This window comes from Pseudonaja textilis, chromosome 3, assembly GCF_049901715.1.
Source record: "Pseudonaja textilis isolate UNSWEBS1 chromosome 3, rPseTex1.2, whole genome shotgun sequence".
NCBI lineage: Eukaryota > Metazoa > Chordata > Lepidosauria > Squamata > Elapidae > Pseudonaja > Pseudonaja textilis.
This window is the reverse complement of record NC_141992.1, coordinates 56,285,335-56,308,544: the sequence shown is the minus strand read 5'-3', so window position 1 is coordinate 56,308,544 and position 23,210 is coordinate 56,285,335. Positions and strand designations below refer to the sequence as shown.

The 23,210-nt window shown below is 35.5% G+C and overlaps 1 protein-coding gene across 3 annotated transcripts in view; it reads left to right on the top strand.

Moving 5' to 3' along the window:
• The window catches only part of EIF2B3 (eukaryotic translation initiation factor 2B subunit gamma), an 89,850-nt gene that overhangs the window by 46,710 nt on the left and 19,930 nt on the right, over positions 1 to 23,210 (top strand). For all 3 annotated transcript variants that reach the window (XM_087929828.1, XM_026707212.2, XM_026707213.2), the window contains exons 7-10: positions 6,441 to 6,568; positions 7,516 to 7,706; positions 12,886 to 12,963; positions 14,104 to 14,252. In XM_087929828.1, coding sequence (XP_087785954.1) covers positions 6,441 to 6,568; positions 7,516 to 7,706; positions 12,886 to 12,963; positions 14,104 to 14,252 — 546 coding nt within the window. The remainder of the gene's footprint in view (positions 1 to 6,440; positions 6,569 to 7,515; positions 7,707 to 12,885; positions 12,964 to 14,103; positions 14,253 to 23,210) is intronic.

The following is a 23,210-nucleotide window of genomic DNA, read 5'->3' as shown; positions in this document are numbered from 1 at the left end:
ATGCATTGGCTGTACAAATAGTCCTCAATTTACAATTGCAACTGGGAACAGAATTCCTGTAAGCTTACTTTATTGCAATTTTCATCTCAATGGCAGTATGACTAATACAATAATTATTGAGTATAAATAAACTTTTTAAGAATGAATTGCCAATTCATCTTCAATTCTATAGTTTATCCTGCCCTTGGGGTTATATTACTGTACTCACTTTTACTAAGGGATGGTGCAGATTAAAAAAGTTACATAATAGTTACAAAATTCTACTCAATAAAATTAATGTATAATTTATCAATAATACCAACAATTAAAATTACAATGCAACTATAATATATAGTTTATAGTTTATTTATTAATTATAGTTTATTTATTTATTAAAAGAGTGTCCTATGATATTGCAGAGCACACATATACCCAGAAATCATATAAAATAAACACTCTGAAAATTACCAGTCTTAATGGGAATAGGGTAAAATAACCAGGACCCAATAATAATAATAAAATGACCCTAAAACCTTTTAAAAACCTTTTTTAAAGCCAACTAGCTTTGAAGAGCAAAGGGTAGGATGAAACTGATTCTAGAGCAGTATTTTTCAAACTTGGCAACTTTTTAAAGCAATGTGTGGATTGCTGGCTGGGGAATTCTGAGAATTGAAGTCCACACATCTTAAAAGTTGCCAAGTTTGAAAAACACTATTCTAGAGTCATAGTGCCAAAAAAAAAAAAAAAAAAGATCGCAGCCCTAAAGGGGAAACAGTAAGGTGACTGTACCAAAGGTATATAAGCAAAAAGCATGCTTTTAATGGAGGGCAAATAATAAATGTTAAAAGTGCTATCTCTGTACTTGTGTTAGTCCAACTTAGTATACATTTAATGATAGTGATTTTGATTTTAAGTAGCGATTTTCCTTTTTTTTTTTTTAAGTTGATATAAGCTGTCTTGATTTTTTTATAAAAACTGAAAAGTCAGCTATATGTTTTGTAATAAATTGGAATACAAATCCACAAACGGCCAGTGTGTTCAAAAATTTTTACACTCTATGAAAAAAAAAAATCATCCAGAATCATCTAATAAAACTATCTTACAGGAGATTCAAGACAAAATATTTTTTCATTGCATAGCAGAGTTAGCTGTTAAGTAGCTATTTTAAAAACCTAGATACATTTAAAAGAAAACGAGATTAGTTCTCAGTGGCTACTAGGCATGATGACTAGACTGTAGTATACCTAGGACAGTTACATTATGCTTTTTAATATTAGTCGTAGCTCCGAGGATAGTATCTATCCTGTGGGTTTCTATGGAGAAGCTGGGGAATCGCTAATAAAAACAGACTAGAACTAGATGTAAGTGCATTGGGACTGCTCTTCCGTAGTTGTATGTTCACCTGTTCTTCATTCTCTTTGTGGCCACATCCAATCCTAGCCCCACACTGTGGGAATTTGCAGCGGCAACAAATCCTTTGGATATTTTTGCTACATGAATTTGCTTTGCATGTTTCTAATGCTACTTGTGTCCAATCTGCAGCTGGCAGAGCAATTTACATCTACAGCTGTTGTTTGGAGTTCTTTGAAAATTCCAGCTTGTTATGACATAAAAGGAGCCCATTTGGAAGGGTTTTTCCACAACCTGAAATACCCTGATTAGTCTTCCTGCTGTGTCCTCCACTTCTGTTCCTTTCTTCCTATACAGTTAACTGTTGGTGGCCAAAGCCACCTGTGATTAGTGTTAATATGCAATACACACTATAAATATAACTGTTGCTTTTTGTTTTGTATTTGGTATACAATTGTCATGCTCTGTAAGGAATTTGAGGTACAGATTGGTGAGATCACTGCTTACAATTAGCCATAGTCACAGTAAAACACTCCTATTGTTAGCATCACTTTTTGCAATACTAGCAAGTCAAGTGTTTGTTTTTCCTCATGCCAGTATACACAACACACACACAGAAAGTTTTAGTTTGCTTCAGAGAGAAATAATTTATAAATGTAATATTCCCCCCTTTTTATTGTTCTTATACATAAAGACATTAGCTAAATAAAGTTAAAAATCACAAACAGAAGTGGACCATAAAGGAATAAGCAAACTATAATTATGAAATACATAGAAAACAAACAAAAATAAATTATCAAACAGTGAGGTAAATCTTGGTCACATAAAAATAATGTTGAATGAACCTTTTCACTGTGTTGATAGGAAACCAATTCACATGTGGAGGATGAACATATGTCTTTAATCTAGGATTTTAAAGCAGGTGTACTAGAGTCTTTCCATCGAAGTAAAACAGCCTGTCTAGCCACAGACCACACACTGTAAATCTAGAATTCTTCATACTTCACTTCCAAATGTTTCATATATAATTTAGCAGCACAGTCACATCTGTAATTTTTTTTCTTATTCCAACACCATATTAAAAATCTTACAAATATTAAACCAAATGAGTACAACTGTAGAATATGCCCAAAATATGAGTCTTCTGTAAAATTATGCTTCCAGCAGTTGAGATATAGTCTTGCTAATATCCTTTTTAGTGTCCTGAAAATGTGAAAAATAACTTTTTGTCCTATTCATCACATTTTTAGAACAAAAACTACAAATTCAATTATCATTTAGAACTCTTGCCTATTGAATTGCTAAAAGAAGATATTCTAGCTCCTTGTTTCCCATATCTAGCTTAGTAATACATCTGCATTATTTTATGTTATTCTTTTTTTAAAGCACCAATAACTTACTAGGTGTCTACAAATCCATTAAAATATATAGTTTAAAAGGAGATAGTTCTTATTTAGTAACTGTCTTGTTTGGCAAATGCACAGTGGTGAAAATTCTCTGATCAGTCCTCACATTTACATCTTTGTGTTCTGTAAAGCAAAGGAAAGCTAAAGATCATCAGCACAGCTGCAGTTTCACCTATTGACAGCTTCGTTTAATAACTGAGATTGGTTCAGTTTCAATCACTAAACAAGGAGTAAAACAGAAGAATAAAGTAAAACCAATGCAGTCAGACTAATATGCAGTTACAATTACAATAAAATAACAGCAAACTCTTCTAAAGTGATTTCTGATTGTCATGGGAAAATAAGTAGTGGTACCAAAGAATCATAGTATATAGATGGTCTCAACTTACGACCACTCATTCAATAGCACTGAACGAAGGAACTTACAAATGATCTCTTATGGAACAGTGGCATAACATGAATATATCTGTAAGTCCTAGTTTGTGGATGAGCTGCCTTTTTTTCAACAAACTTCATTGCTTTGTTTTTAAAAGCAAGCCTAGATATAGGGCATTTCTGATCTAAACATAATAGTTAATACGAGGTTTATTCTGTCTTGCTGTCAGCTGATAAAAGGTTAAGACACTGAGGCCACTTAGCTCTCCAGCTTCAATGAAGATCTCAGAGGAACCCAAGACTACTCATCTGGTACTTTAAAAAAAATATGTAACCCCCTTCTGAAAAGGCTGCAGATTCCCGGAGTGACTACAAAATGCAAAGAGAAATCTTTCAGAGAAGGAAACAATTGACACTGGAAATTGTTTTGCAGCAAGTGAGAATAAACCATGAATAGAATGGAAATTATATGGGAAGTTCCATAGTCAGCTATTTTTGTCCAGGCTTTCTCCTGGTTTCTGTCACCTCAGCTGCACTTTCAGGTGTAAGAAGGGCATGCTTTCAGATGTGATCAGTCTGACACGATCGTTTTTTTAGTGAAGCAGAGGCTAAGTTTTATGAATTGTAAAATTTTATTTTTCCATGTTTAATTTATTGAAACCTGAGCTCTTTGGTGTTTATATAATACTTCTGTTTTGACAAAGATATGCATGCAATGCACATGATAGTCGGAATATCCCTGCATAATTCGCAAAACAAACATGTCCCTGTATCTATTTTGCAGAAGGTTTGGAGCTAAAATATGATCAAGCCAGGAGAAACGCTTCTATTGAGTGCCATTTTAGGTGCAGTTTGGTTTAGTTTGAAAGGAAAGCAACCAATTTCTGTGCATGCAGAAGGATTAGTACATGGATGAGAAACTGTCAGAAAATCCCAGGTTAGTTGAAGTTGAAAAAAACTTTCCTGGAAAAAGCCACTCTTGTACTGTTGCCAGGAAATTCAGTAGAGGTGTCTATGCGGTCCCCAGAAGTCATGTTCAGTTCAAAGGTGCCTGTACCTTTAAATTTTGAATATATTAGGCTAATTTCAATAAACTAATTATATGATGGAGCTCTGCAGTGTTATGCATTTGATTTTCAAGAAGTGATTTGGAATGCAGATGTTATGTACTATCTATTTGCACCACTTAAAGCAATTGCATTTTTTTCCTGGAATCATATTGTGAACATAGCTGTTTTTGCAAGCTCCAAAGCTCCTTTTGCACATTTTTAATTGCATGAGATTGAAGAGATTTAACCTCTGATCACCAATGTTTGACAATAGAAAAATTAAGTGAAGGAAATAATAAGACTTTGTCAGTGACCAGTAACTTCAATACTATTAATGTTCATTCATTCATTCATTCATGTTGATTCCCCACTATGGATATGTTAGATGTATGGACTTGCTACCCAAACAAAAGGTCAGCTTCTAATTGACAAGATTATTTTCGAAAACTGCAAGAGAGGGAAGACCAACTTGAATGTAGGTGGATTGAATACAAGAAGGCATCTGACTCTCTGTCACATTGTTGGATAATTAAGTGCCTAGAAATAACAACAGTTAGTAGAAACATAAGCTTTATGCAAAGGTCAGTGGAAGACACAATTACTAATAACTGGTGATAGACTTAGAAAGATTAATATCAAGAGAGGAATCTTTCAGGGAGATTTACTATCAGGCTTACTCTTTTTCATTGCACTAATTCCTCTGTCAACAATATTGTACTAATCAGGGCATGGCTGTCAAACATCAAAAACAGCTGCCAAGCCATCCTACCTCCTTTATCCTTTACATGGATAATCTGAAGCTGTATGAAAAACCATCTGAATCGCTACTCAGCACTTTGTATATACAGCCAAAATAGTGTAATGGTATTTGGATTGGACAGATGAGCGCCTGTCATCATCAACAGTGGAAAAATAATAAAAACTGAAGGAATCAAGATGTCCTATGGAAATTATTGGATGAAGATGGTTACTACATATACCTAGGCATCCCTCAAACTGATAATATCAAGCACGCTAAAATCAAGAAGTGTCACCTGACATTTTGGGACTTTTCCCCCCTTCACTAAACCAGGCATGGGCGTGGCCAGCGCATGACACATTCAGCCCGTGGGCCAGGTGTTTGGCAGCCTTGAACTAGAGGCTTTAACTCTTTTTTCAGTTCTCTTCCATTTCCCTGAAGATACAAGCAAGGAGAAAATATAGTAAGGGAATTTTTTTCTGCTTTTGCACTGAGATTTTAATGTTGGCTGGAATATAAATATCATTTCCCTAGTGCCCTTGTTCTTGGCATTATTTTGCTTTTATTCTTTAAAGTTAGTTGACTTTTCTTTATATCAGTGGGGATGAGGGGAAAGAAATGTTAGCTGTTCTAGTTTGGAATAGTAGAGAGCTGGGAAAAATAACTTGTTTCATTATTTGAATTTACTTTATACCTATAAGATTCATAAATAACTTTTTCCTTTCACCTCTTCCTTTACTTTTTAGAAAAATCTTTTCTACATTTCCCCCTGACATCACCATTATGTTTTTACTATTGTGCCTGATTTTCTGAAATACAACAGAATTAAATCTATAAGATATTTTTAATCATTGACAAGAATTTTTTTTCTTTATTACAACTCCAGGCATCCTTAACTTAAAACCAGGCACGTAACCATTCAAGATTATACTCTTAAAATTATGGTAGCTGCAGCATACCCATGGTTGTTTGCCCTTATGCCTGCATTAGTGGGCATGCAAAAACATTTAAAGGGATTTATAAATAATAAAAATAGCCAATGTCAATGACAGCTCCATTTTGTAGTGAAATCAGCTGGTTGGATTGCATTTGATTGGCTGCAAAGAGGGAACTGAGAATGTGTCAAGCCACCATTCCCCTTAAATGGACTGTGAATGTTATGCTGCTGAAGCTGAGAGGCAGGTGGAAGGCAAGAATTCCCAGCAAAGGAAAATAGACCATTCACAGGTTCTGCTCAGCTTCAGGGCTATTAGAACAGGTTTTGCCTTGCTGGATACATTGCAGTTCAGGCAGAAATAAACACAAACTACAGCTGGGAAACAGAATTCAAGCGTTGATCTTGGAGGAGGACCAGTACTATATTTTAGTTACAAACTTACTGTCTAGTGATTTAGACTATTCTTGAAATGTTCTGCTCTTGTTCAGAATCTAGATTTCATGAACAGCTATTTGAACATCAGATACAAGAAAGAAACCATTTTCCCCATAGGAACTTGTAAATAGTATCTTTATCTTTTAGTGCTATTATTTTAATTTCCTTAGGACATTTACTTCAATCAGAAGTGAACTGATCCCATACTTGGTTAGAAAGCAGTTTTCCTCTCCTGCACAGTTTCAACAGGACCAAAACCACAAAGAGCAAGACCAAAAGAAAAAGGACCAAAAAACAGGTTAGTACCAAAAAAACAACAACCCCAACCCATGGTGGAGAACATGAATGTCACTTGGGGAATATTTCTCCAATAGAGGGGATGCAATCATCTCCCAATTCATAAGCTCTTTTTAGCCTGCTTCTTGATAAATAAAACAGTTTGTCAGTTGGTGGTATGAGCCATGCTACCATACTTGTTGATAGTATGAGCCATATAGGAATAAACACAAAGACATTGTTGCCACCAGGGTTTAAAAAGAAAAGAAACAACATGGGAAAAGGTGAAGGAAAAGATAATGAGGGTGATAATGCCAGAAGTAAGTTAGTGTTCTGTATTATATCCAAACTTGGGAATCATTTGTTATAATAAGGCAGTCAGCTTGTTTAACAGATCAGTTTAAACAAACATTGGGTTCCTGAATTTGGCCGAAATAGGGCGTTTTGATCTGTTAAAGAAAGAAACCCCTTTCATTTGACAGCCATATATGAGACAGGAGCTTATGGGGCCTTGTTCATATATTACAAAAGTACATTATTCTCTTACAATTGAAGTAGATATTAGTCTTATTTCTGGGAGGAAAAAGCAAAGCATTTTCTTTGGGCCGGTACTTCTATTCTTTGTTTCTTTCATCCCAGATAAAACAGGCATCTTTTGGGTGTTAGCAAGAGATTTCTTCCAGAAGCAGCTCTTTTTCTAGCTAGTACATGGGGCCACACTGTTGTTGTTGTTTTTTTCATTGCTGTGATATTTTACCAATGGGCCAACAATCCCAGAGACCATTGTTCTTCTTCTAGATTAGAATATTGAGTAATGTGATATAATGTCATTTGTAAAGGATAAGTTCAACCACTCTTTACCTTTACCTTCATTCTGTTCAAAAGAAAAAAAAATGTGAATGTGCCAGGTATAGTGCTCACTTTGATTCCATTTGAAAGGTTTATGATTTATATATTTGTATTCCACAGACATTTATAGCTTTATGAAGGATGATAGCTGGTTTGAATTGGGTACAGACAAAATGTGTTGGAACAATTGCAGAGGAGATGTAAAAGAGGCATTCCATGGAGGAAACATTCGTTGCTATGTTCACATCATGAAAGATGGACTATGTTACCGAGTTAACACTCTCGGACTATATATTGAAGCGAACAGGCAGGTAAGAAAAAAAAGCAGTTTTTAACTCGGGACTAGTACTTTTGTAATTATGACAATAAAGAGAGGGATAGAATGGGGAGATTAGATTGAAGTATATTTATCTTGGTTACCTCATGAAGAGGGAAATGACTGAATGACCAAAGTATATTTGTTCATATATTTTCCAATATTTGCATCCTATCTTTCTGGTCAGAAATCATTTACCATGAATTAAAACATTTTTAAAAAAATAGAGTGACAACAAATCAGTATGTTCTGAAGTTTGGGAACAATGCAAGTGAAGAACCTCTCTTGCATGCCAAATAAATAAACCCCGACCCTGGAGACATCTTCACAAGGGCCTCTCCTGCAGTACTTCTTGGCCAAACAGACCCATAATGAAAAAGCCTCACCTAGGCTTTGACTTATTTAAAGATCAGGTGATCCCTGAAACCTACCCACATAGCTTCTGGACCATTACCTTGCACCTTGTGGACACTTTTCAAGGCTAACCCAGGCATAAATAATTCTCAGATCTAATTGCTCAGGGACAGTTGCAGTTGGTACACTAATTGTGCTTGCAAGAACACATCTTCACCATAACTGTCATTTATTAAAACAATAACAGCTGAGGAGTATTTTCCAACTTCAGACTTGGTCTTTCGGGAGGAGTGAAACCTCATCCACAATAGACTGAATTAGAGTCATAAAAGCCTTTAATTGTTCATCAATAGCATGTATATATTTTCTGGATGTATTCCTTATCAAGTTCATTATAAAAGTTAAGTCTTTTTCTGGGAGTGATGACATATTTGTGTGAATTGACTTTAGGGCACATTAATAGTAGGTCAAAACTTAGAATAGGAAGGGACCTTGGAGGTCTTCTAGTCCAGCTCCCTGCTCAAGCAGGAGACCCTATACAATTTCAGACAAGTGACTGCCTAGTCTCTTCTTAAAAACCTCCAGTGATGGAGCCCCCAAGATTTCTGAAGGCAAGCTGTTCCACTGGTTAATTCTCCTCACTGTTAGGAAGTTTCTCCTTAATTCTAGATTGCTTCTCTCTCTTATTAGTTTCCAACCATAGTTTCTTGTCCTCCCCTCTGGTGCTTTGGATAATAATTTGACCCCCCCTTCTTTGTGACAGGCCCTCAAATACTGCAATACTGTTCTCATGTCACTTTTAATTCTTCTTTTCTTTAGACTAGCCAAACTCAAAGCCTGCAGCCATTCTTCATATTATTTTGCCATATGAGAAAGGAGCTATTTTGGAGTCTGTAATAAGGAATAGTAGATGGAAGATTCATTTTTGTAGACAGAAAAAAGAAAAATACACAGTTGCTAACAGGGATATATTTTAATTTCAAGGGTTTAAAAGAAGGCAATAAAGTGGGTGTGTTTTGACAGTCGTAGAAGGTGCAAGAGTGAATTGAAGAACAAATTCTTGAGTTATCTGTCTAAATATATTATTCATTTGGAGTCAGTATTCCAAATTACACCCCACCTTCCTGGTGTAATAATTCCACTAATATATACCGTATATTTGTACAAAACATTCAGTGACTAGAGACAAATTTTCTTCAATAGTAACTTTTCTGGAATGGCAAACTATCTAAGCTAAAGTATTAGTCTTTCAGACAATTTTCACATTAAAGAGAATTCTAACAGTCTTATGCTTTCTGTTTTGCTTAAGCTGTTCTGGGTTCCAAATATTCCATAATGTTTGATTTGTGGATATTTTATTTTCTTCCTCACACTTCTGTTGCATTTTTAATATGTGAAAAATTATTCATCTATTCTAGTTTGCTTGTGAGCTTAAGCAAGTGGGTTCCACTGAAAGCATTTCTATCAGTCAGGGATTTATTCAGGAAGTTCATTCACTGAAGTTTATACAGTTTATAGCATGATTTTTCTTCAGCCTCCTTTATGTCTTGCAGCTTGAGAGTATGATCACTCTGTCTCATCTAAGTGTCCCATTATTTCTATACATGGAAAGGAGAAGGGACTGATTGTAGCATCATCATATACAGCCATGTCATCCAACAGATGGGTATACAAATGTGGCAGTGTGAGCACAGTGTATATTTTTGTCCATAACTTGTGAAACAGCTGCTAATGCATTAGAATTAGCAGCAGAAACAGACCTTCAGCTCCCTGTTTTTGTACTCAGGAAATATTTCACTTGTTTCAGTTGACCTCTTCAGTCTGCTGCTCCCTTTGTGTGGGCAGGTGGCAGCAGGAGGGAGTAGTTTTTAGGAACAGGAAGTAGGTTACTTTGCAGAAAAAAAGCACCCAAAAGTTAAACTAAACCTCTCCTTAGCCCTGGCACTCCCTGAACATTCTGTAATGCAACTGCTTGTCTCTAGTTGCTTCCCATATAACTGCATTTTTAAATATTTTTATTATATGTAAAGCTAGGGAGGGGGGAGAGAGAAGCTTTTAAGCATATATATTTTATGTTCTAAACAGAAATCTTACATACATATCATGTATTACCCTTGAAACGACAATTTAAGCCAGTTAATAATAAAAAGATGAATGAGCATATACACCAGTATATACAGTATAATTTTTAAATAATTCTTTTAATGGGATTTCCAATGGCAAAACACTTAAGACCAAGAGAAATAAATTATTCAAACTGTCCCATAATTGATAGAAAACAGGTATCCTTCTGGCCTTTTTGCAATCCTAAAAGCAGACTCACAACAGTTTATATCCAAATTTCAGTTCAAGCTAAAGTGGAAAAATAAAACCAGGAGTTTCCTCAAGATTATCTTGAGTACATAGCCATCTTTCTTAAAGGAGAATATTAGGAATCACTTGAAGATCTGAACCTCACTGACAAGCAACTAGAGGAAATGTGGAATGAAATCAAAGAAGTTACTAAGAGACCAGAAAATGAAATAAATCAACTGGTGCCAGTAGAAATGATGGAAATTGGCAAGCCTAGCTAAGAAAGACAAAGACCTCAGGAAGAAACTTAACAAAGAACTTCAGAGAGCTGTTTAGAAGAGACAAAAAGTAGCATCACAATGGCCTTTGTAAAGACATTGATGATGGAAACAAGATGGAAAAACAAGGAAAGTCTTCCAAAAGAACTCTGAACTGAGAAGACAGTTCCAATCTCAACTTTGTATGTTAACAACATCAATGAATAGATAGTAACCGATCAGAAAAGATCAAATTTTGAAAGGAGTATACTGAAATATTGTACAGTAAAGACACCAACATCCAAGATTTTTTGAAAGGTATTTCCTATTTACAAGAATTTCTAGTACTGTTTAGATCACTATTCAGGTGATTATCAGGTCAGAAGGCTAAAGGAACTGTATGGCAAGCAACTATAGGAGAATCTGTAGATCTATAGAAATATGGCAAGCAACAAAAGAAGAACCAGTAAATGCTTTAACAGAACTATGGCAGAAAATCTGGAGAACAATGAACTCAAACAGATTGGAAGAGATCAGTTTATATCAAAGAGAGGAAATTTAACAGAATGTATGAAGTATTATACATTATCCTTAAAAATCATATCCTGGTAAATCATGCTGTCATTCAAGGCAGATTATTGCCCTACATGGAAAGGGAGATTAACTAATTGTCCTTCCCTATCATAGGACAGGAGGCTACACCAAGGGTCTTCAAACTTGGCAAGTTTAAGACTTGTGGACTTTAACCCCCAGAATTCCTGAGCTAACATGACTGGAGGAGGAATTCTGGGAGTTGACGTCCACAAGTCTTAAAGCTGTCAAGTTTGAAGACCCCTGGGCTATACTCAATAAAATTAAAAGTTAAAGTTCTGCTTTAAAAACCAATTAGTAATATTAAAAGAATCAGTCAAGAAACAAACTACAGTAGAACCCCTGGTCACACAAATGCTTCTGACCATGACCAAATCGGGTTCCAACCCAAAAATTCACAATTCTTTCCTGTAGCTGATTTCCTCTTCAATTTTTTTTGTAAGCACTGAATTTCCAAAATTAGGTTCGGCTGACGGCCAAATCAGGTTGCGACCAAACTTATGGAACAAATTATGGTCATGACCAGAGGTTCTACTGTATTGACTAGCACTTGGTAGGGTAACATTGAAGGTCTTGGAAAAGATATTCAGATGCTGTGATGTTTATATTTCTGCTGAGAACAGAATTGTGCAGATGTTGGTTTTCCTTAAGACATTCTATGGAATCAAAAACAAGATACAGTATTGATGTTTTGAACTTTGCTATTGGAGAAGACTCATGAGAACTCTATGGATGTCCAAGAAACCAAACAAATAGATCATAGAATAAATCAATCCAGACTTTTCCTTTGATGTACAAATAACCGGGTCACATTATTATATTTTGGATATATTTTGCAAAGTCCTAACTTTTGTGAAATCTATAATATTGGGAAAAGCACAAACAAGAAATGGCCAACAGTAAGGTGAATATATTTCCTTAGTGAAGACAGATCATTCTGGAGAAGGCCTGACTAAAGTGGTTGCCAAGAATCAGATTGTTGGCAAATAATCTTACTGCAAAATTTAATCTGGGTTGGTCACTGGGACCAGAGACTTAATCTTCCAAGCTTTCAGACTTGTGCTGGAGCCCACCCTTAGAGAATTTCTCTCTACCGAAAGCTCAGAAGACTAAATCTCTGGTCCCAGTCACCATCCCAGATTGCAATAAGATTATTATTAAATCCATACTTCAGGATACAGCACAATCTATTCCTTAAGGGAGGCTACACAAAAGGCTCATCCCTCAAATTAGATGTATCTTGCTGGGATGACAAAGAACAAAATGTCATTACAAACATGGGACGGGGAATAATTTAAAAACTTCCTGGTTGTTCCTGAACATTTAATTGTCATTTTCTACCCATGAAGGCCCTTTGGCATGTGTTCTAAACAATTTTAAATAATTGTTTCTTTGTAAGTGACCTGCTTATTTGCAGATAGTGGTGGAAGGGACTACATTTATTTCAGTTCATTTCTAAATGGGTTTATCAGTCTAAATCTATTTATAATTTATCTCTCTTCTAATTTTTTGCTCAGTGTGTAAGCCTAAGCACACAATATTAATTTTTATGCATGGCCTTTTTAGTTACTTGAACATAATTTTTTTAATTGAGTAAACTAATAGTAATTTTTATATTACAAACAGGAATGTGTGTTTGGTAGGGCATTGATGTATGATTTCAATATTTTTTTATTTCAGGTTCCCAAAATGCTGCCTTCACTTTGTCCTGAAGAACCTCTGATTCATAGTTCTGCACAGATTATTGATAAGTGTATGGTGAGTAACAAGAAGGAGATAATGGGGAGATAGAGGTAAATAAATATGGCACAGCATTTTGATTTCCTGGTTCTTGTTTCCTGGTAAATATTGTTATACTGAAAGCTCTTTCAAGCTTTCAGGCAATATACCTTTCTATTTTAACCATTTCTCTGCACATCTGAATGTACAGATAATTATAGTTTCCAATTTTGTTTTGTCCTGTTTTCTGAAGTAGGAAGCAGTGGTTTTCAGCTTCAGAACAACTAGGATCTTGTATCACTGTCAATTAGTAGATGAAGATTCTGAGTTTTAGAGCAGGTAAGAAAAAATCATTAGTTTAGGCAAACTAAGAAAGACAGATGCCAACAAACTTTAAATGCTATGAGGGTAACACTCTTTGGTGAATAAACCAGGGGCAATTGCACAGGAAATCTCAAGGTCCATAAAAGATTTGTGCATTGCGTTCAGACTTGCTGAGAAAGAGCATGGATCTGGGTATGAGCACAAGGCAGGTAGGATTGTGTGAAATGACCACATTCTAATTTGATCAGGTCAGGTTTTCTCACATAGCACACAAAAAAAATCCTGTCCACTTTCTCTTGTGTAGTTGTGTAGAACAAGCTTCTCCTAGAACACTCCTAGAGAGTTAAGCATCTGGGAACAAGACCTACTGTACACTTGATCTGCTGGGTAGATATTGCTGAAGTGCACTGATTTTTATTAATTATAAAAGTAGCATTTACATCAGTCTAGGTTGAGTTCGCTAATTCCCTGCAATGGACTATCATATGTTTATAATGCATACTATTTATTCGAGTAGGCTAAAAACAGTTAACTTCAGAAAAAGTGCTAGATGACAGAATTATTTCTTTTTATGTCCTTGAAAAGTGCAGTCAAAAAACCTTAATCATTAGAACATCAATTTAGTAGCTATGGTACATATTCAAAAAATTTTCCAGTTCTTTTTTTACTATTAGAATGCGATGTATTCTCCAATATACGACAGAAAAAGTAGACCTTTTCCATATGAAAAAAGAAAAAGATTCTTGAGGCTTCATATTTGGGTCTATTCAGTCTGTTAATTGGCAGCTATCAACAACTCAAGGAGAAGATATTGTTTAATACTTGGTGGTTCAGTTTCTTTCTCTTCTTCTGTAGGTTGGATCTGACAGCATTGTAGGTGCATCTTCTCAAATAGGCGAAAAGACTTCAGTCAAGCGTTCTGTCATCGGTACTTCATGTTTGATCAAAGACAAAGCTAAAATTACTAACTGCATCATCATGAATTCTGTCAGAATTGAAGAAGGGTAGGTGGCTTTTTGAAAAATCTTTTGTGATTTTATATAGAGAATCGTAGCATTAAAATCAACTAATTATGGAATATCCAAAGCATACCCTCTGAATGCCACTTCTTTATTTCCTGGGGAGAAAAGAGAATTATGAGTGAGGATAGAGGCATCCACAAGATGGCCACAAGAGGGTACAAAGCAACATTATACCATTGTGATGCAAACTGTACCCCTTTTGTACATGTGTTGTATCATGACTGTGCAATTCTCTTGTTATCATTTTGATAAAAGCCTTCATTCCTGCAGATGCCTCTATCTGAGAAATATTAACATGCCTGATATGCATAATACATAAAATTAATGCTGAAAAAATTGCCGTTGGCATATATATAATATTGGGAAGCTAAAAATAAGAGTAATGCCATGTTTTTTAAATATGATTCAGAGAACATTTAGAAAATTAGAAGCAGAATAGCTTTATTTTGGATAAATTGGTGGAAAGATAATTCATTAAAATAAAATAAAATTGCCTGAAGAATAGTCAGTATCTTCAAATATTTATTTGACTTCCCTTTGAAAGAAAGCTGCTGGTAATTGTAGATTTGAGCTGATGATTGATTGACCAGGAAAAGTTTGGTTCTTTCTTGAGACTCTTGTTCAAAAAGTAAATTCTCTATTATGGAAAAATGCAAGTGTTGATATCATAATACTTTTCTAGAACTTTCCAGAACTATGGCATAACTATCTTTGTTTAATTCTTACTGTAGCATTTTTTAAAAAAAAATGTAGATAGTCAAAAAATGACAACCAGAAGAGTTAGAGGCAACTGTCCTATGTGGAAACAATATTGTATTGGGAATGTTTAACTTAAACAAAAGATTAATGATAGGGTCATATTGGGGAAAAAATAAATTGTATGCAGCATGGATCAAGTAGATGGGGAAAATGTTTTAATTTTCTTAAAATAATAGAATCTAAGTTAATAGTGGTATTAATGCTGATTAACTTTACATAATTATTTATTTTAACATATTTTATATGTGTTATTTCACATATGTGTTATTTCACATATAAATTTTGGCAAGGTTTTTCTCAATGGCTTGTCCTTTTAGTTTCATACTTTTCTTGTATTGGTTGAAAGAATTAAAGTGTTATATAAGTGCTGGCTGTTGTGTAAGGGATCTACCTCCCTTTGCAGGCAATTTGTGGTAGCAATAAATTGAAAACATTAAACAATGAATTAAAAACAACTGTTCCTTGAAGTTGATTCTCATAGTCACATGTTTGTGTAATGTGAAGAAAAAGATTAGTTTTCTGAAGCACATTGCAATTACAAAACTAGGTTATAGGTAAATATAATCGCCACATTTAACTGCCAGCATACTATACTTTATATTCCCATACCATAAAAATGAAAGGCAATTTCCTATTTATCTTCAGACAAGGCCAGTTCTGCTGTTATAAAAAACAATAAATAATACTCCTGTTGAGATTCATCTAAGACAGGAGTAGCTCTTTGGAAAGAGTGAAGAATTTAGGAGATAACAAATTTAATTTTCTAAAGCAGAATTCAACGGTCTCTGCTAAGAGAGTGAGTGAGTGAGACTTTCATGTGACAGTGGCCCAATTAAAGTTTTATTGAAATGGCCTATCATGTATTCATATTTAGATAAATGACATTATAAAGAGCAATAAATTGTTCTTTATTTTCTCAACTATTTAGTCTTAGGATTGAAAATGTATTGGAGTTTGTAGAGCCTTGCCTTATATCTACTCAGTAGACCAGAGAGGTCTCCTATGCTACTTTTATTTAATTTTATAAATCTTATGTTTTAGTTTTAGTTTGCTTTTTGTAATTATGTTTTGTTATCTTTTGCTTTTAACTTTTATTGCTCTGACAAAATTCTCAAGCATCAATGAGAATCCTGTGATTGGATTAAGGATTTTCTGACAGACCAGCCACAAACAGTGAGAGCTGGGTCTTTCACATCCTCGTCCCTGAAGCTCAGCACTGGCTCTTCTCAGGGCTCTGTGCTCAGTCCCTACCTGTACTCGTACACATATGACTGCCTATCTTCTCGTCCATCTAACATGATAAAGTGTGCAGACGATACCACCGTACTGGGTCTTATTATAGGAGGAGACGAATTAGCTTACAGGGAAGAAGTCCAGAAGTTATCCACATGGTGCTCAGGAAACAACTTGCATCTAAACCCCAGCAAGACAAAGGAGATGGTGTTAGACTTCTGGAAGCAGAGAGAGGAACCTTCCCCACTCTACATCAAGGTGGGGCTGTGTGGAGAGGGTCTCATCTTTCAAATTTCTGGGAGTCCACCTTAGCCAAGAGCTCACCTGGAAAAATAACACAATCCAGGTGGTCAGGAAGGCTCAAGAGAGACTCCATTTCCTTAGGGTCTTGTGGAAATATCAGGTGGAACGATGACTAATTGCTTCCTTTTACTGGTCTACGATAGAAAGCGTCCTTACATATTGTATTACAGTATGGTATGCTGGCTTGACAGCTGCAGACAAAAAGGCATTACAGAGGGTGATGAGCACAAAAAATTATGGGCTGTCCCCTGACACCACTGGACAAAATCGCCAGGACCCAGGCCTCAGCGGAGTGAGGAAAATCCTCAGGGATGATTCACACCCTGGTCAGCACTTCTTTACTCTTCTACCATCGGGCAGGAGATATAGAAGCATAGCCAGCCGAACAAATAGGCTGAAAAATAGCTTTTATCCCTGGGCTGTCAGACTTCTGAATGCAAATAAACACCACAATTAGGTTTAATATGATAAACTTGCAGGGCCAGCACCAAGGAGGCTCATTTCAGCTTCATTGTACACATGTTGTGCATTGACAATAAACCTTTGATTGATTTGATTGATTGAGAAATCACCACATCAAAAGGTATAGTTGGGAAGAAATCACCATGCTGTATTAATCAAGCTGCAGAGGCCTTTTGATTGTCATCTAGGTGTATCTGTTTATGCTGCACAGTAATTTTTGGATTCCTTTAATCTAGCAGAAAGTGAGCCTTGGTTTCATTACATTCGTAATAGTTTGGCAAGAATGGGGTTATATAATTTCAGGTCTTAGGCTGCTTAGCATGCAGTGAGTGATGGCATCTAAGCACTGAAGGGAGAATTCTGACTATATATCGTCCGTCTATATTTGGCTCATTTTTGCTCCCTCTTGGTTCATATGTAACGAATTAAGGAGTATCAGTTACATCAAATAGCCATCCTGGAACTTGTTCCTCTTTGGCTTTTTAAGGAACCGGATGCTTTTTTTATAACCAACATTTCTGTACTAAAGTTGATTTCAGTACACATAGATGATTCTTCTTCTTCACCAATATAGGTTCCCTCCCCCACCCAATCTTAATTTTAAAAATATTACTGCCTTTCACCTCATTCATTCATTCAATTTATATCTTACCCTTTCTTAGAAGCTCAGGGCAAGTACCTTGCATCCCTCCTCCTATTTTTCCTCAGAATAATAATAACCATGTGAGATAGGTTGGTCTAAAAGAGAGTGACTGTCCCAAAGCCATACTATGGGCTTCCGTGGTCCAACACCTTAACCACCATGCTACATTGGGTGTCATTTATTTATGTCACTTACTAGAACTTGTTTCATGCTGCATAAGAAAAGACTACCATATAACCAGATATATGTTTTCCTTGCCCCCTAACCCCTTAATAGGTGGGTGGGCACCATGTGTTGCTTCCCTGGTTTTATGACCTTCAACGCTCCCCCAATTGTGCTGCTGAAATACACCATCAATTTTTGGCAACTTTTTTTGAATAAAAGAAATAGAAGTGTTATACTTCTAACAGGATGGCATATTAATCTTGAATAGCTGCTTTAAAAAAAAAACACTAAATATTTTCCCATTCTCCCTCCAGTAGCTTCACCACTGAAAACACCATAAAAAGCATGTTTATTGTTCCTTTTCTAGTCTTCTCCATAACAGTTGCTGTGACAACATAATGGCAGATTTCCTGTGATGAATGCTACTTAATAATTTAAATCAGTGAGATTTAATGCATGTATACTGATTCCCATGGAAAATATATATAATCTCTGTATTAGTGCCTTGAGTATATAGGGAAAGAAAAAAGATATTTTTTAGGGAAAAATATCCCTAAGATATTTTTTAGGGAAAGAAAAAAGATATTAATACACTTAAGTCAAGGAAGGCAATGTGGTTTTGGTTGTGAAATATTATCCCAAGTTTGTTGAGCTTAAGTAGTAAATTATAGCTATTATACATTTTATAACTAACGGGTTAGTTCAAATGTAATTTTCTTATAAGGTAGTCCCCAATTTTATGTTTTGTTTAAGTTAAAAAAACAAACACCAATATTTTACCAGGTTTTGACAAGTAAATGAATGTAGGGAAAACACCTCTAGGATTCTTAATTGACAGATTAAGAATTGATTATCAATATACATTTTAAGGAGTATCTGATGTCTTAATCATATGCTGAGTCAACTCCCTCAAAAGAGATTGTGTTACTATTCGCCATGGTACTCTATAATATTATCTTTTTAAAATCTTCACTTTAATATATTCAGTTTATCACTATATCATGAGTAGAAATACACAGCTTTTCACTAGAAGTGTCAATCCATTTCTCACAGCAGTGAGTTGGCTTGATGTATCTAATAGCATGCATAGCACATCTGGAAAGTTAGCTGGCTAGATGACAAGCTTAAAGTAGCAGTGGATGTCAGGGTAAAACTGATGTCATTCGTAATAGAAACATGTTTGGCAAGATTGCTACTCTTCTTTATTTTGAGTATATACTCAGTTTTGTTCCCAGAAGCCATGAATTTAAACTTGTTGAGTTGCACAAAAAATATTGCTTCTGTATCTGTGTGAATAGTCCATTGTGTTAAACATAAAATGGATAAAATCAACAAAATGCTTTCTGATCTAACTTTAATGATAATATAGTTTTCTCTCTAGATCAATCAATATTGATAGAATCGATATTAAATGCCGATTTATGGGATGTAAAATGTCTTAAAGATATACACACACGTAAATACAATATTGGAATATATTAAACATTTAAAGACAGGGAAGTCTCAAATGGCTTTAAGCCCCGATCTAAGGTTTTCAATTGGACTCATTTAGATCCACTACTAGGATTTGTGCAAGATTTTTGGGAATAGGTATGGAGATAGAAGAGCAATATCAATAGGCACTTTGATACCTGTATCAGAGGATCCTAATGTCATAATCCATTCAAATTAAGGTTTTCTTTTTTTTAATGTTTTTTTTATTTTTTATATTCACAATAATTCCATCTTTCATTCATGCAGTGTGTCGACTGGATACATATATTTAGTGCTAACAATTGAAATTAATACTTTTCTTACTAATAAAATAATAATCACATTTTCTTTATAAGCCATTATTTCTTATATCTATTACTTTTATAATAATCTTAACTTATTCCTCTATATATTCATCTACTTAGTTTTAACTTGTTTTATTTTCAAACCATTGATAAAATAAGTCCCATACCATGCAATATTTGGTTTCTTCTTTTTCTTTAATTGCCAGTGTTAATCTGTTCATCTCTGCACATTCAAATATTTTCTCTATCACTTTTCCCTATGCCGGCATTTTATCACTTTTCCAGTTCTGAGCAAATACAATCCTAGCTGCTGTTAATACGTGAATAATCAAATATACTTTTTCTTTGCTGTAACCTTCAGGTATCATTCCTAATAAAAATATTTCAGGTTTAAAATCTATGTGTTGCTTTATCATGTGTGGATTTTTGTCCAATATCTTTTTGCCTCTGTACATGTCCACCACATATGGTAATATGATCCAGGTGTCTGTCAAATTAAGGTTTTCAATTGGACTCCACTACTAGGATTTGTGCAAGATTTTTGGGAATAGATATGGAGATGGAAGAACAATATCAATAGAAACTTTGATACCTGTAACAGAGGACCTAATGTCATAATCCATGGAAAAGTTCTTCCAGGTCAACTGCAGTGAAAGGGTGGGAATCCTAACAGGAGTGACCAGCTTGTTTTCAACTGGCATTTGTTTCTAATAGTACCATATATATTTGTTAGAAAAGCTACAGAAGGCGCAAAGAGCTATGGAAAAATACATGCTCGGTTTTTAAAAGACAAGATAGAAACACATGCGCATGGATTAGAGAACAAATGAAAGTATACAATATCAAAAGAGTAAAAGAATTGAAATAGAAATGGGCTGGCCACATAGCAAGAAGAACTGATGGCAGGTGGACCAAGGCAGTCATAGAATGGATCCCAATTGATGAAAAGTGTCCTAAAGAAAGAGACCTAAAACAAGATGGATCAACAACATCAGCATGATGGACCCAATAGGCAAAAGAAAGCTCGGGTCCGTATGGATGTTGGAAACATGTGAAAGAGGCCTTCATCCTGCAGTGGATAGATAGTGGGTAAAATGATGATGATGATAACTGTTACTTTCCAGCCCCAAGTCAAGTTTGAATTAGAACTGTCACATCACCTTCCACCTTGGGAGGACTGCTATGAATGGCCAAGTGATTAATGAGGTGAAAAACGGGCACCCAAATTTGGATGGCAAGCCTGGATAATAATGGTGGATTTTGAAAGAAATGAAGAAGAATAACTAAAAGATTTCTATGCAACTTAATTCAACTGAAGAAACTTCTTGGATGAGAAGCAAAATGTCTTCAAAGAAAAACCAGAAAGTCCAGTTGACTTTTGAAAAAGCACCTTTGGGACAACCATGACCTAGATGACTGAGCATCTCCATAGATATTTAATTAAGTTGATTTACCGGATCTCTTATAGTCACTTAATACAAGTTCATCACATTATTTCTTCACATTGTCTAGAGATATCACTGCTGCTGAAATTATTATTGTAAATTGTTTTAGCACAAATTTGTAAGCCATTTGGAACACAAACGGTATAGATATGTGGAATAGCACTGTAAAGAATACAAAACATATAGCTGAACCTGTTAAATCTGGGCCCTTAAACAAGAGCTGCTGTTCCGCACCTCATGCATAAACCAGGTGAATTTGCCTTAGCAAATGATACAGTCTTGTTCTTGCAGCAAGATTATGAATGAGGGAGAGCATGTGTGTCTAGTTAAACCCTGCTGCCACCTACCACATGTCTCCAATTTAATGCTGTTTTTCTGTGAGAATATGTCCAAGTGAAGGGGAAGTTAAAAAGAAAGTAATAGAACTAGTTAAAGATGGATCATGAAGTAATTAGGTGATTTTCTTAATATTGCCTGATGTACAGAGCTGAAAAAAAATTGTAATTAATCCCAAGGGGGGGGCAAGTTTGGGATTCATAGACTACGCACAAAACCTTTCATTCACTGCCCATCTTATATAATGCATGCATTACAGCAAACCGGTTCCAGGGTGATATTTATATACTGTACCATCATAACAGACTTTACAGGACATTCCCTCAGGAGAAAAGAGGCTTGCTTCCAACTTCATAGTTTGCAAAGCTGCAAATAATGTGGCACTCATGTGGAGATGATCAGATACATTATATTATACTCTTGGGATGGTATCTTCCTTTCACAGGACTTGCTGAATGCCTCTCATATTAGCCATGCATGCCACATTTATCCCAGTGTGCAGGACCATGAGCAGTAGATCCTGTAAAAGAACAGATTCTCATAATGTAGGCAATGTGCACTACTGAGCAATGTGTTTCAGAATTAATATAAAGAGAAAGAATTAGATGAAACTCTGTGAAACAAAGATACTAACTTTATCCTTACGGATCTCAAATTAGCCACTCTGAGAAGATACGGCATCACCTGAATATGAAGGTGTGTTCCATAGTCTGTGTGGAAGTTAGTTGTTATTTAAAAAGGGCCCCAATACAGAAAATATTCTCCTTGTAAGATTTATATTTAAATCCAATAGCTCTTGCCAGAGACCGACAAAAAACAGCCAGCAAGATGCTTGCTTTGGCATTGGGCCTGGACAGCTATGCTTCTGGAGCTCCAGGATGAGTTCTGCACTGCATTATACTAATAGACAATGTCGGTCACTGACACCTTAAGTGTCCTTCGCCATTATGGAACACCCAAGTAAGCAGGCCACCCAGGACTATGGCACAGTGCCCTGTGACCTAATGGAAATGCCCACTGAGTGAAATGTGTTGCTTTTTATGATAGCATGTCTCCCTGTTATCCTACCAAAACACTAAAATTCCAGCATGAAAAATTGAGTCATTTCTATTTATTACCCCCTCACTGCTTCGAAACAGTTCCTAATACGCTTTAGAGAGAGTAGCGTTGCACAAGTGTTAATTCTTTTTCAGAGTAAGCAGTAATAGTGTCAGAAAAACAGAAGATAATGGCGGCAGCTCTAGGAGAGGTCAACCCAAAATCTATGAGTATCAGATCTCATACAAGACCCCCAAACTGTCTCAGATCCCAAATGTGGAAAAGATAACAATTTCACATTCACAATATTCAACCAGGAAGGTTCAGTTTTACAAATTGGTTAACCCCAATTCTCTTTGCCTTTTCAGGCAAATGCTTTATCACATAGCCAACCATAAGTAGGTGGACCAGAATATTTTCCCTGTGAAATGCAGTTTAACAGTTGGTTGATATTCCAGATAGGCATTTAGATGCCCAGATAGAGTAGCAGATGTATTCTACCTCTTAATATCTGCAGACTGACTATAAGGCAAGGACTGATCACCCACCTAGGGCTGTGAATCAATGAATCCTAAATAATTGGAATATAGCCTTTAATTATGGACCCTCTTTGCCTTGCTGAACTATCTTTCTTGTATGCGAACAGTGCATATTTCAGCCTCCCTGATTATTCTGACTCTTCCTATGTGTTCGTTTTCGTCCATTTCTATTTTCTGGGACTAAAGAGAATGCAAAAATGCAGCTTTTAAGAAATATTCTCAGTATTTTAAGCGACAGA